General features: G+C 33.8%; 1 protein-coding gene across 3 annotated transcripts in view; it reads right to left on the bottom strand.

The window, feature by feature from the left end:
• LOC148629178 (serine/threonine-protein kinase 31-like) overlaps positions 1-15,901 on the bottom strand; it is a 34,806-nt gene that overhangs the window by 3,213 nt on the left and 15,692 nt on the right. For all 3 annotated transcript variants that reach the window (XM_088545663.1, XM_088545680.1, XM_088545671.1), the window contains 15 exons: positions 13,979-14,022; positions 13,109-13,274; positions 12,602-12,724; positions 11,327-11,431; positions 10,078-10,167; positions 8,208-8,318; positions 7,760-8,008; positions 7,160-7,261; positions 6,515-6,595; positions 5,835-5,951; positions 5,518-5,643; positions 3,465-3,548; positions 2,842-2,991; positions 857-985; positions 597-665 (listed from right to left, as the gene is read on the bottom strand). In XM_088545663.1, coding sequence (XP_088401789.1) covers positions 597-665; positions 857-985; positions 2,842-2,991; positions 3,465-3,548; positions 5,518-5,643; positions 5,835-5,951; positions 6,515-6,595; positions 7,160-7,261; positions 7,760-8,008; positions 8,208-8,318; positions 10,078-10,167; positions 11,327-11,431; positions 12,602-12,724; positions 13,109-13,274; positions 13,979-14,022 — 1,746 coding nt within the window. The remainder of the gene's footprint in view (positions 1-596; positions 666-856; positions 986-2,841; positions 2,992-3,464; positions 3,549-5,517; positions 5,644-5,834; positions 5,952-6,514; positions 6,596-7,159; positions 7,262-7,759; positions 8,009-8,207; positions 8,319-10,077; positions 10,168-11,326; positions 11,432-12,601; positions 12,725-13,108; positions 13,275-13,978; positions 14,023-15,901) is intronic.

The raw sequence follows: 15,901 nt of genomic DNA, 5'->3' as shown, positions 1-15,901 counted from the left end.
TACACCAACTTTGAACAGCCATACTGGTGTGGTTTACCCCAATGTTTAAATTGTGGATGTCAGTTTCAGGAAGAATCTCTTCATCTTCTACCTTTCACAGCTAAAATATGATGCAGTAAAAGAATCTTTACTGTTAAAAGTCTTTATTTTGCCACAATACTGGCCTTTTATGCAGCTGTCAAATCAGTCTGACATATAAGCGGGTCGAGGCTAGGTTCCAGAAATTTTGAACTGCAAAGGGTGGTCTGACTTAATGGCAGATCGACTTACACTCGAGTATATACGGTATTCATACTGCCAAACAATGAACCATAGTAAGATTTAATCAGTCCTTTTTTATCTAAAGCTAGCATCAAAATATACATAATACCAACTTCAACCAATTAATAAACAGCTACACATAAGTACCCACTTTTTATTGTTAAAATCATATCATTCTTAAATACAAAAAAAAAAGAAAATAATGAAAACATCATGATCTTCCTTGAATCAAACAAAACATTCTTATTTAACTTCCTCCCAAAGGTTTTTCCAGTTACTCACAAATGCATGGGTATGCAGCAGTACAACCTAGTACAGAATTGAAATATCCTTACCATTTGAAGGTCATTTAATCTCAGATAGCCATCAGCTTTGAATGGAATAGGTAGGGATGGAAAGTAAAGCTACAAAAGATAACAAAATTACTGCTTTATTCTCCTTACATGAGTAATTCATACGACTTTGAAGAGTATCATTCAAATTATTTCGATTAAGATTTGTAAAAACACCATTCTGACAGTCACAAACATAATTTGATTTACCCAAAGAAAAGATAGATAAACTTGCATATATATATATAAGTATATTTAGGTACCCATAATATAACCAATCCTAGACAGTACATATCAGTAGCTTTAGTTCCATTACTTCTACCACAGGCAACTTCTGGACAACGAAACTGTAAACCATTCTCTGCTGTGTATGGTTTCTTTAATCGATCTTCCTACAAATGAAAATAAAAGATTAGATATTTAACAACCCAGATCATATTTTAAATTTGCACTGGGCAAAGCGATGACAACTCCCTTGGTTGGATTCTCTAGTTCATATTGGCTTTATAAGCTGTCCCAGACTTCACATGTATCCTTGATGACAACCAGACTTCACATGTTTGTTTATAACAACACCAGAGAATCATAAAAAAAAAATTTGAACTGAGATTTTCCTCAAAACATGGAATTTTTCCTTGAATCTTAAATTTCATGATTTGATTGGTCCAAATTTGACTTGAGAAAGAATTTGTAGGAAATCTGAATTTAAGATTCTTTAGGTAACCGGGTGTAACATTTCAGGATTTGTCCTATATATATTAGTGTGATGATTATATATGATGATAAAATTTAACATGTTTCATTTTTGACAAAACTTCACATTAATTACTTCAAAGGAAAACTATTCATTAGAAAAACTTAAAGCATAGCTCACTGAAGAATACCTCCTCTCCCTATCCAAGTTACCATATAATCACAATACATATGTATAAACAAAGTCATCAAACAGGAAATTTGAAATCAAATCTCACAAACATGGCCTACCTATTTAAAGTTATATCAAAATATCAAGTGGCAGTGATAAGATGCACTAAAAAACTAAAGGAAATGTGGATAGACAAACAGTTAAACAGACACTACCATCATTACTGGTCAAGGAGTAGTTCTCACCAGCAAGTAATTCTCGCCTACTGATTTGTCATCCTCTCTTGTGAAACAAATTCATGTCCAAAATTTAAGGAAAAATGTCTAACAGATTGCTGATTCGTTGATCACAATCAACAATTTTCATTCAGGAATAAAATTTTGGTGAGTAAGAATGGCTTCTGTCTTGAAAATGGCGAAATCTACTCTCTGACCAGTACATACCATCCACTAAGTTGGGGTATAAATGATTTGTTTCCTCATCTATTGCTTATACTTCAGCTCAAGGGTCTGGAAATTTTGACAGCCCATGCCGGACATTACATCAAATTTCAGCAGACGTTTTGTCAGTCTTTTACATGCTCAGATCGAAAATTAACTTAAAACGTTTGCATGTAGTTATTTTAAGATAAATATTGGAAATGTGTTATTTCATCACATACTCTGTCTTTATAAAATATCAGAGTGAGTGAACGAGTTCGGTTTTTCGATCACATGTGGACGTTCAAACATGTAAATAAAACATCGTATCTCTCGGACTTTTTCATCACACAGGCAATTAGCCAAAAACTTTCAAGTGATGAATAAAAATACACATTTTGTATGTATTTTTTAATTGACTTCTGTGTTAAAACGATTCAATTGATGAATTTATAATTACAAACTACAACTGATTTGTAGTTTCAGTTCCATGTGCTTTTGTTACTTCTGTAAGATCGGCAGGAAAATGGTGGACTTGTTGATCTTTTTTCTTTATTAATTAACTAATAAAAGTATGAAGATTTCCGAGTTACTTCAGTTAATTTGTTTACGCAATGGGGCTGCACGTGTACCGTTAATTTAATTATGCAACCAACTAATCAGTTACAGGTGAATCACTGTCACAGGTGGCTGCACATCGGCTAAAATTAACACACACCCATCAATCAATTTCCAATAAACAATTAGGAGACTGGTAGGCAAGATGTTTATACGCTAATAAAACCATGCAGACTGTTATTTATAAAAGTTGACAATTTTTTATGTCCGATATTGGAAAATGGTTGTCGGTCATTTGCAAAATTTGTCGGTCAATGACTGGCACTCTTGATTGTTTCCGGATTCATGCTTCAGTTATATATGTTAGTCAATAAAAGGTTGTAGGTAGTAACTTCCACATACTCACCACTGATCTAGAAAGATCTGGACACATCAAAACAACCTGACCATCTGTTGTATAGCCTATATTAGTGGGGCTGATTTCTCCATGGATAATATGACCTTCATGTAAACACTGCACTGCTTTGGCTATATTCTCTATTATCTTTTGGCGTAACTACAAATTGAAATTTAGATGGAAATTGTAAGAATTAATTAAAACCCACAGTTAAAAAAAATTGATACCCTGCCTCATTGCGCGCGCGCGCGCGCACAGACAGACAGACAGACAGACACAGACACACAGACACACACAACATGTCTAGTCACAAGTTAAACACAGCACAACTGGAAAATTGCTAAAAATCAAGCTTCAAGTGTCATTTAATACTACTAAAACAATATAAAAAAATCTGCATAAAATATTTTGCTCAGTTCTCATGTAATTCTTTTCTAAATAAACATTGATTGCATACCTTTAGAGCTACAAATGGGAATGTGCTAAATTCTATATTGAGTAGTACTAAGCAATAGTATAAAGTTCACAAAAAAATTCTTTACCTGTTCTCAAAGCATCTTCTAGGGCTATGGTTATCAATTATAAATGATGGCATAACTTCACAGAAATCCCACCATTCAAAATGTACTGACCTGAATATCTAATTGAGATTTAACAATTTCTAATAAAGGAGTAACTTCAGGTAACTTCATCTGTACATAGCCTAATCTATCATTCTACAACACAAAATCAAAAATGTAATTACCTGTTAAGAGTTTCAGGCAATTATTAAAACATAACAATTATTCACACATTCTCATTAGTTCATCCATGTCAAGTTGAGTGTTGGTTTTTAATGGCTATTAATCCCACTCATAACTTCCTGATGGTTCCAATGCAAAGGAACTAATTTTAAAATCATGACAGAAAGAAAATATGGCATTAAATTCATGAAATTACCAATAACAAATAGACATTGTCCCTAACAGGACTAGTACCCTGCAGCCCGTTAACCATGTACGTTTGAGGACCAATGTGGATACAAGATTCATATTAGACAGAAATCTCAAGGGGGATAAACTAAGCATTTTGACAAACAATTTTGCTGCCATTTTTAAAACAACCCACTCTAAACCACAATCAGTACTATTTCTATTTTTGTTGAAGACAGAATATAACTGCAAATTTACTTTGAACATAAATTCCTGACAATATGAACATCCAAATATGGTAATCAAACAGCCTATATCCTACAAGTCGTTGAGGAGTTATGTACAATGCATGACACCAAGTTTCATAACAATGCTGCAAACTGCTTAGAAAATAGTTGACACACAGACGATGGATGAATAGACAGACAAGGTATAACCTATATACCTCCCCAAACTTCCATTGTAGGGGATATGAAAAAGTGTTTCAAGGTTTATTGCATGGAAATTTGGGGATATTATCCCTTGCAAACTTGTGCAATATTTAACACTACTTATGTTCACCAATATTCATGCATTAACCCTTATTTATTATGGATTAATATTGCAAAAATGACAGAACAAGTTGTTAGAAAATTAATACATGTTATATAAATGAAAGCTACCAAAATACTGAACAAAGGGGAAAACAATATGAAATAAACTTCATTGAGGACCTTTGATTCAGATAGCTGTTAAAGAAAAAAAAATGTGAGTCAATGTCCACTACCAATAACCCCACATGCCAAAATAAGAATATTATAGCCACACACAAAAGAAAAACAAGTACTTCAACAGTGTCTTAGGATTTTTCAAAGTTTTAGCTTTCCGTGGGAAAGCTCCAAAGGAAGATTAACTTGCCAACTAAGTTTGCTTTCCAAACTTAATAAATCCTTTAGAAAATGAAGCTTTCTACTTGCTGAAAGAAAAGTGGGGCATAATAATCAACGTTACCAGACCAAAATTGCACTAGCCCAAGGTGACAGGAAAGTAGAATCCTAGAACATTGTTTAATGATAAATCTAAATTAACAAGTTCATGCCTCTGACACAATAACAAAATTCAAGATATATTTCCATTGAAACCTATAAATACTATAAAATGGTTTACAGTTATGATTCTAGAAATAGAATACAAACAAAATGGCAGTACAGAATGTACATCTATACTACACAATAAATATTAATTCTAAGAAACCTAGGAATACTGTGAACAACATAATAAAGAAAATACACCTGCTTCAAATGCAGTACTATGTTGAATATAAATCATTTAAGTTCCATGGTCTCCCTTTGTGGTCCTCCAACAGTAATATTTCTGTATGCCCAACCTTCCCAAAAAATTTCATCAAATTCCTTTAACGATTTAGAAGGAATTATGCTAACAAGAAGTTAAGATGTTCACAGTTATTTATATTCCTATATGCACATCCAAAAATGATGCCCAATCTTCCTATAAATTTCAGCAAAATCTCTTGAGTAAAGAATAGAGGAGTTAATCTTACAAGAAATGTGGAAATAGACAGTTGATTCTTATATACCCCTAAAACATTATTTGTGGGGGTAAAATAAGAATGAATAATAACAAGTGTTTAAAAATAGATCGACAACACCTTATAGAGAAATGGGATGATTGACAGATGGATGGATAACATATCCCTCTGTCACTTTAAATCAGGTGTACAAAAGAAAAGTATGTCCCTTACAAAGATGAGTGTATAAAACCAGACATATCTTACTTTTAGGAAAAACACATTCTGTATATATGGTAGCTGCTGACATGTACATGTGACCTCTTTAAAACGGCTGACATTCTTTATAAACATTTCTCTGTCTAAATGGTCTGTGTCACCCACTAAATATTCCTGAAATACAACAAATAAACATGAAGAGCATGTATGACATCTCAAACACAGAGGCCTACATAATCAAGATCATACATGGGTTTTTGATAATCCTTTGCAAAAAATAAGCAAAAATAACCACAAGGCTTGTGATCCCTTCCTACTCTGCTTATCACAATATTATTATATAGAACTACCTGACAGTATTTTACCTGTAAATACACGGGTTCCCCAGCGAACTCTGTCAATGACAATCCTTCCCTCCAGGATACTGTTGTCAAGGTATACTGATCTAAATCTCTTCCAGCAGTAACTAACCCATTATAAGCCTGAAAGGTGAAAAAAGTCCACACAAATTAATCTATATCAAAACATTCCTAAATAGACGATTTGGACAAAACTATATGAACTTTAAGTCAACAAATAATGCGCAGAAAAGGCTATGCAATAGGTAGATGAAGAGTTATGAGCTTATTTTGCAAAAACCTGACAGTTTATTAGAAGACCAATAATATATAAGACTATAATTTCAAGTACAATTAAAATTTTTTTACCTTTAAACTGGACAAGTTTCTGTACACTGATTAAAATAATTTGAAGTACATGGTAAACTGAAGGTCCCAAAGATTTTCTACATATATACATCTTTCTAAACCAAATTAGTTCATTTTAGACAGGTGCTTGGTTTACCAAGGTTCAAAATATATCTGAACTGATACAAAAGGACTTTAAATAGTGTCTGGGTTAGACAGGTTTTCAGATAATTCAAGGTTTGGATTAGACAGGTTTTCCAATTTATCTGAGTTTGCTTTAGACAGGTTTCAATGTATGTATGTGGTAAAAATGAAGTTCTAAGTAAGCAAAGTTAATAACCCAAATCTCTAGTACATACCAATAGAGACTTAATACCAAGATCTTCAAATTGGCATAGCAACTCAGGGAAATGTTCTGTAGTGGCTTTGGCTATACTTAACTGGAAAACACAATTGTAAGCACACATTATTGTACACATATAACAAAATGCTTTGAAAGTACTTTTCTTCATGGTATCAATTATTATGGGTTTGCCAAATTATCAATATTTCAAGGATTTCGTTACACAAGGAAAGATTTCAATTGAAATGTAACATTTTATATGGAATTCGAGATCGTAGTTTGACCTTAACACATAAACTACAAATTCTTACACTGTAATAGCTTGTAATATGTCTTAGAATGCAATTTCTAGTTTGATTTGATCACTACCAATTTCTAGTTTGATTTGATCACAACAATTTCAAATTTCCTGTTTTTGTTAATGATTTAGACAAGTTACAGATAAAAGATCATAGATTTGTATAGTAAATTCGACATTTAATACTAAAATATATCTGTAAAGCTAATATGTTAAAGAATTTTTCTAGGCTTTCTACATGTATTTAGGTCAAAAGGTGGCCTGATGTTACTGATGTTAGATACTCAATAAAAAGTGTCCCGCTAAGAAAGTGACAGTTCATGATTAAATTGTGAATAAGATTTATTTCCATCAACTACTTACTAGAGTCTTCTCCTGTTCTAGCAAAGATTTGTGTAGATCAGTTTTAAGGGATTTTATTTCTGATTTTACTGATGTAAGTTCCTCTTCTTCCGATTCACCAGCCTGAAATGTTAATTTCCCAATGTCAGAAGATGTAAAAATTAATACAAGTGTTAATTGTTCAGCTATAAAAGTGTATTTAGTCAAATAACAACCAAACGGAAAATTAAGCAATTATTAACTTTACTTTTGATGTGTATTAACAGGACAATATTGAAACAGCCACAAACGGTAAAGATAAGAGGACCCAATACTTGGGACACATCTTTTTGAAATAAGAATCCTTGAACTTAGTATTATGTGGGTCAAGGACATGGCAACATTTAAACAGGCATCCTAGAAAGGACAATTGACACTGAACCTTTTGGTTTTAAATTGCACCAGGTCCTACACCTTTAATGCTCATAAATCAGTTTGACGCCTTGCACATAAGGATTTATTTTACAAATTTTCTGTTTTAAACCTACATGTATTTCTGACTCGTTTCTTCAGATTCTCAAAATTCCAAGTCAAAAATCTACCAACCTTATTTCATAGAACTTCTAACCTTCACATTCTTACCTCCTCTAAGTCTTGTCTATCTGCCTCTTTATGACGAAGTTTAGATTTTAGCCCTCTTATCGTCTTTTTGATCTGTGTAAGCTCTTCTGTGTTTGGTTTAGCAGTAAGCCATGGCTCTATTCCTGATTTTATTTCTGAGAATTCTTGTATTAATGTCTTAAAATGGTTGATATTTTTCATTTCATTTGAGAGTTCTTTAATAATTGCTTTTATAACAGCAGCAATTAAGGAGGCATCTCCAGTTTGTTCCTGGAAGTTAGATGACTAAATTATAGCTATTTAAATCACCATCAATTAAAATACAGGATTGAAGCAAAATCTATTATGAACAGAGTGTGCAGAACTACATAAAAAAAACTACTACAATTTTGGTCTTAAATAATAAGAGTTGTGGAAGGCAATGAACACAAGATATCTGTGAATGGCAAAATACATTGTATCAACTTACCAAATTAGTACAAAGGATTTCTTGCTGAAGTAACTGTGCATACCTACTCAACATTTCATCCCACGGAATGGGTAAAGGAGAGAGAACATCAGATGATTCTAACCTTAACATCTAGAAAGATATAACAATAAAGATACATTTAGCTTTTAATTAAGAAATAAATCATGGAAACTCAATTTTATCATTGTTTCACCACAGGCTGACCATTTACACCACATTATTTTACCCCAACCGATAGCAAGGGGTAAATATCAGCATAAATAGTCAACCTGTGGTAAAACAATGATAAAATTGAGTTTCTGTGATTTATTTCGATTCTAATACAGTCGACTCCACTTAATCGCATATCGCATATTTCGGTTATTAGCATAATTTTCTCCTGCACAAAACCATTTCCTATTATTCTATTAGGGAAAAAATCGCTTATTTGCATAGGCCTTGGAGGTGCATTTCGGTTTATTGCATAGAGAATTTTGCGTCGTCCAGGTAAAGACAGGTTGTCCCAAATTCTATTTTAAGCCTTCGGGTCATAAATATGTCAATCATATTTATTGTTGTAAAAACTAGATTATCATCAATCAGGAGGTGTTAATAATGGATTAAAAAAATCATGGACATAAAAGACAATATAAATGATTTCTAATTACATTAAAATAAACAAGCACCTAGGTGAACAATGACTTCTGACGACATGCCGAACATCACCTTATGATGCGGCTTGAGGTTCGGCTTGGGGTAGTTTTTGTCCCTATTTAAATTCTTCCGACTACAAATGATTATCAATGTAAATTTAATTTTCTTTAATGAGCTGAACAGTTTTGAGTGAGCTTGGGTTACTAGGCATAAATATTATGCGAAAATTAAAAGTCGTTCATTCAGTACAATGTCTAATGAAATTCAACTACCCTAAGGTGCCCCATACTATCCACACTTCATAGGAATATATCGAGGTCAATGACGCGTATAATACACAACTATCAGTGTACAATGAACAGAGGAATAAAAACACAGACCATTTCAAAAGCCCACAAACTGCAAACATTGATGAATATTACACTGAATCCTGGCTGAAATATGAAATATGGGATTTGCTTTCGTAGAAAGGTAAGGAAATTACTTGACTATTTATAGATGAGAAACACGTGGTTTTACTTATAAATACACACAACGTAAAGAAGGTCAATAAACAAGACAAACACAATATATATTATTATTTATTGATAAAAGAACAATACAATAAAAAGGTCTATAACAATTAAATACCAGATCAGAAATGTTGAACAGTGATATCCATGGTTGATCCACAGTATCGTTGTCTTACCTGAACTCACACCTCCTGGTAAAATCGTAATTTCGGTTATAAGAATAGCCCGGTTATTTGCATAATTTTTACTGGCAAATAGGCTATGCAATTAAGCGGAATCCACTGTAGAACAATAACGGTACTTTTTACATATTTGTGATCTATTACAGCAACGCAAGACCTGCCATATTTATCCATATTTTGCAGTACACTTTATGCTGGCTATGTCAGCTGAAATGGACGCTAGTTAAACTTTCCTCTTTTTTTTTTCAATAATGAAGGAAAGGGCGAATAAAGTTTATCGAAGTTAGATATGGCAATTGTCGTTTGCATTATAAGGTCACAGTGTTCACACATTGACAGGTACAATGTTTCGTTCATTGGCAGCTGTTATTTTTTGGTTTCATACATAATGTAATATATTTGTTGACATTTTCATTTACAATATCATTGTCTTAAAATTGTTTGTCCAGATAAACCTTTCCTTTAACATAGATTAATGTTCATTCCTTCAACTTTCTCTAATCTTTAAACAATATCAAATATATTAATAAACAAATGACTAACTTTTCCTACATGATGAATATTTTGTTCAACCATATTTCCAAAAGATGATGTCAGTTTTCTTATCTGTATAAATTCTGCATCTTTCTTTGCCTACAAAAAATATCAAATGGCTCGAATCACATCTGAAATTGTATTGATCAAATACTTAACAAAATTTATTGCAGTTACTTATTCTGAAATCTAAAAGGTAATAAGCTTTAAATACTAACACAAAATATTTTCAATTTACATTGCAAATAACTTGAAAACTATATAGCTGGTAATTTTTCACAGGGGGCCAAATTTCGAGATTTGCTCTATGAATAAGGGTATTAAATTTCTATGGTCTCCATCTATTGTGTACATAGATACAGTCTACAGTAGACAACTGTAAACTGTCTGGACTTGAATTTGCCAAGCTTTAAGTATCCAGCTATATTATCTGTTAAAATCAATTACACAGAATCTATCTGATCTAATCTTCTACTGTTCTACTCTTCCACAACATTGATTTATTCTCATTACTACAATGAAACTTGTCTAAACAAAATCCCTTTTGACTGCAGAGACCTGTCCACTTTAGACAGGTGTTAGATTGATTGATTGATTGTTGGGGTTATCAATCGAGCAGCAATATTTCAGCTATATTCAGGCGTGAAACATGAAATGGATGATAAAATAACATGAATGATGATGAAATGAAACAAGGGATGGGAAACAAAAACAACAGGGACAAATTTTGTTTGTCTCTAGAAAAAGGAGAGATGGGTAGGGTCGGACAATTGAGCCTCCTGTGGCGGAGCGCAACGGTTCCTACTACTATTGAAGACCACAGCAGGGTTCTTAAACGTGCCAGAAACATGGCATCTTTCTTAACACGGTGCACCACCAAGGTTTGCGGTCAGGTTTTCCGTATAATAGCCTGACAACCCCAGCATGTAACACACCAGGGGTACCCCATTCCACCACCTGGGGCACACATCCCAGTTACTCAGTGGGCAGAGCGCCTAACCCCCGGCTAGGTTTCTGAGCACTATTTAGTCACCATTTACGACAAGCTTAGCGCTGCTGCAGGCCTATTCTGTTGACACCTGCACCTGCACAGGGAAACAAGTGTTAGGTTTACACAAGTTCAATAAGTATTCAGATTGATATGGAGGGACTTCAGAAGATGTCAGCTTTATAGAAATTAGCAGTTTATCAAAGGTTCTGTTGTAACAGGTTTAACTAGTATACTGTATTACAGGGTAAAATATAAGATAATAAATACCTTCCAGTCATTGAAGCCTGGTACCATTTCTTCTAATGAAAGGTTGTTGTGAACATTGAAAGTAAAAAATGGGGCATAATCCTTCAATAACTTGTTTTCTGTATCCTAAAATTGAAAAAATAGGGCTTATAGGATATTAAATGATACCCTGGCTCATTGCAGGGCAATATTCTGTGCACATATAGTCAGTATCACCCCAACCCATGAGGGAATGGCAAAAGTTCAAAAAATGTTCAGGGCCCTGCAGGGTTCTCAATAAGTTTTAAAGTAGGTGGAAGAAAATTAAAAGTAGGTGGCATAATTGAGGGCCCTCAGGCCTGAACCAAGCGCTGAATTGATTATAAAACTTCCAACATACCGAATCCCGTGATACGGAATCAGTACTGCATTTGAAAAAAAAAAGCGGATCATGTCCATTACAAAAGCGCCAAATTAACCAAGATTAAAGTTTGTTTATTCGTACTGCCGATCACGACAAAAAAAAATGAAGTTATCGAAGAAATTAATCTGCATTACAATAAACACCACAATCAAAGGTTTCTGACGCAATTTTTTTCACCAATGTCAAAGTAGACGGCGAAATCGCTGGTCACCAGCACTTATTGAGAACCCTGGCCCTGCTTCACACCTGCACAGGTCAAACTCTTAGTAGTGGCAAATATGGATACAATATATACTGAAAAGTACTAAATGTATGTGCAAGGTTTGAATAAAATCCTTCAAATCTTTTCTTATGTTATCATCCATCGAAAAAAGGGGAAGACAAATGCTCAAAACAGTGTATCTAAAATAAACAAATAAAATTGTGCTGAATATCTTGCTTTTAAATACTTTTACAATCGTGATAAGTTTTTACAACAACAAAAAACACCACTTGATTAGATTTCAAGTTGTTATCTGGAAACTACCATAGGATGCTTTGGTGGATATATATATATCTGTCAATCAAAACAGAGGGAAATGCATAATACCATTCCACTATCTGTGGCAGTGAATAAATACAAAGCAAAGTCAGTCAGAAAAAAATTTATAACAGAAAGTTAGTGACAAAAAATTTCAAATGAGTGGAAGAGCATTGTTTCCATGACAACATGCAGTATAATAGAATTACTTATATGCCTTTCCTAAATTGAGTCTGTTCACAAATTATAATAAAAATCAATCAAAGGACTGAAACTTGAGATATATATCAGTTGAAAATTTCCAAAATTAATTCAGTAGACACATCATTAAACAGTTGCTATTAGAACAAACATGTCTTTTAAACAGTAATACCTGCACTTCCTGGTATCTTTGATCTAAAGGTAAAGCACTCAGTTGTTCAACACATTCCTGGGATTTCTCATATAATTCATTTCTCGCTTCATCTCTTGTTTTGATCATACTGTCCAATTCAGCCTAAAATGTACAACATAATGTTAAAGGAAAACCATTTAATTTTAATGACTTTAATAACAAGCAGTAGCAAGTAAATAATGTAATAACAACCTTCCATAAGAGCAGGGGATATCCTTAGTAACTTTATAAAGTAGATCAATTAGAAATAGCTATATACCCCTTTAAGCCATTAATATGGAACAGAACAGGAACCGCATTTTGGACATTTATAGGCATTTCACTTTCTTTCCCATAAGGCAATCTGACCTCACAGCACACTTTGAGAAGACCTTATATACCACTGACTAATGTACTATTCAACTCAACTTGATTTTAATGCATTCAACATGTAAATATAAGTTTGCCATTAACAATCTAATAGTACGTGATAGCTTCGTATTTTACCTTATCAGTACAATTAGAGATTTCTTTCTGTATAAGTTTGTATCGAGTCAACAGTGAGACAGCAGGTTGCAATGTATTTACTGTTCCAATAGTTATTCGGTCTTCTGACTGGGCAATACTGATGGCATCATCTAATAAACTTTTCTGGCCAGCAGGGAACTGAGATCTGAAGATAGCAAATTGAAATGTTCAACATTAACATTATATTGCTAAAATAGCTGTATGTCGCTGGCCTCTGTTTTAATTCAAATTTTAAAAATATTTCCAGTCCCTTATCTCTGTTCAAACTTGAAATCCCTTTTTGGCATGTTCAAATATATATCCCATCAAAACTACACTATAAAATTTCAAAAACATCTGACAGTCAAAGAGTTGTCTCCACAATGACTGTCGATTGATGAGTGGACATATAAACAGACAGAAATCATTATGTCACTAAATGAAAGTTAGTTAAGAGGACTATAATGAAACCCTTATACAACTTGGATCCAACCGACTCCTAACATGAAGATGCATGTGTTATTATGCCAGGGATACCCCTACTCATACAGGAAGTTAATATCAGACAGCACCCAAAGTCACTTACAACATAGGTCCATCTACATGAAGCCCTACACCTAATTAGAAATTAATCCATTCATTGGGATCCGAGAACATTGTGACGAAATTTGGACGGAATGACGGAAATGGTGATTCCAATATACCACTCGCTGAGTAGGGGTACAATATTTAAACCTTCCTTTGATAGTAATGAATGTTGTATTAAAACACATGTATCATGCAGACCTGTTTATTATTAAGTAATTATTGTATAAATTTTCTAACTTGCAAATAGTTGTATTTTTACCACAATGACATTTTACACCTTACCTCAAGTTTCTAACCTGATTACATAGTTCTGTCACTTGGGGTAACTGAAATAAATAGAAAACAGAATCTGAAGTTTCATTACATCTACCTAAGGACTTGAAAATGTCTTTAGTGCAAGGACCATCCTAGGGGCGACTCAGGTGAAATAGTCACTTTTTGGTTTCAAACTTCAACGTATATTACCACGAAAGAGAAGTTAAAAGTTGCCCTTAAGATCAGACACATTCCCCTTTTATTTTTCAAAATCTAAAAGGAAAATCTAGTAGAAAATCGGTGATTCTTTAAATATAACTTTATTGTGTGTTTTCAGAGCTAAAACGAGACAATTCATAGCAGGTCATTACACCTGTTTCCGCCCTGCTACTTACACTCATATGATCTCCCATTGAGTACTCGACCGGAACTTTACGCTAACATTAATGAAAATACACAATACACCTGTCACTACCAATACAATGTCAAAGTTATTGAAAAAAATTTTTACACTTAAATTAATAAAAGATTACACTTAATACCATTAATATATAAATGTTGACTGTGAAAATGTTACCGCTATCTGTACATGTCAACATCAAAGGATCTGACTGCGTAACATCAGTTGATCAGAACTCATCCCGAAGTGACAGATTGATCGGTTGTTGGGGTTTAACGCCCGAGCAGCAATATTTTAGCTATATTCAGGCGATGAACATGAAATGGATGATAAAATGAACATGAAATGATAATGAAATACGGGATGGGACACGAGGATAATGGGGTTGACAAATTTCGATTGCCACTGGAAATAGGAAGAGGTGGGTAGGGTCGAGCAATTTAGCCTCCTGTAGCGGAGCCCTATAGTTCCTACTCAGAAAGAATACCACACAATGGTTCTTGAACATGCGAGGAACATGGCATCTTTCCCAACACAATGCACCACCATGGTTTGCTGTCAGGTTTTCCGTATTATAGCCTGACAACCCCAGCATGTAACATGCCAGGGATACCCCATTCCACCACGTGGGGCACACATCCCAGTTGCTGTGGACACAGCGCCAAAGCCCCCAGCTAGGGTTCTGAGCACTATTTAGTCACCTTTTACAACAAGTTTTGCACTGCTGTGGGCCTATTCTTTCAACACCCAGACCCACATGGGGCCCGAAGTGACAATAAACATAATAAACTATAAATTTATTATCCTTTGTTTTAGTTAACAAATAAATAGTTACTGAAAATTAAAATTTATCATTCATTGATTAAACGAACATTGTACACTAAAAATAAAATGTACACTGAAAATTAAATGTTTATACATGCGTGGCTGACAGGCGAGTCACCGAACCCTGGTGGAAAGCGAAAGTTTGATGAAAATGCGATTGAGTTGCCAAGGAAGAAATTTTCCAAAGAAATTATGCAAAATTCTTTTGAATGGTAATAATGGTGCTGATAAGAAATGGCACTGTAATTTGCATAGAGCTGTTAATATGGACAATCCATATCCCCGAGATCACAAAAAAAAAAACAGCAAAAACTACCAACCATATGCGACATGCGTCCTGTAAGTTTTTTTTTCTTTGCAAAGAGAGAGCTACCAAAAGAAGAATTTCCCCACATTATCAGTTTAATTAGTGAAATAGCCTGTCAAACATTGAGAGAAGCAAATTCTTATTTAAGTTCAAAAAGTGTTGGAGAATTTCAAAGTGCATGTTCAAAAGTGATTTCAGTCAATATTGATGAAAATATCACAAACACTGGAAATTTTTCTATAACTTCAGATGAAAGCACAGAACGTGGAAATCAAAAGAGACTTTTGTTGTATGCTCAATACCTACATGAAAGACAACTGAAGACAGTTCCTCAGCAATATTGAAATTTCTACTCCAAAAGCAGATGCAGAGACCATTGTAAATCATGTGGTAACAGAACTAAAAGTCAAGGGTTTAG

Source organism: Perna viridis, chromosome 1 (genome assembly GCF_037379345.1).
Source record: "Perna viridis isolate PV_CMFRI_1.1 ecotype Kerala chromosome 1, ASM3737934v1, whole genome shotgun sequence".
Taxonomy (NCBI): Eukaryota; Metazoa; Mollusca; class Bivalvia; order Mytilida; family Mytilidae; genus Perna; species Perna viridis.
The sequence above is the reverse complement of the archived record's forward strand: the minus strand, read 5'-3'. Positions and strand labels throughout refer to the sequence as shown.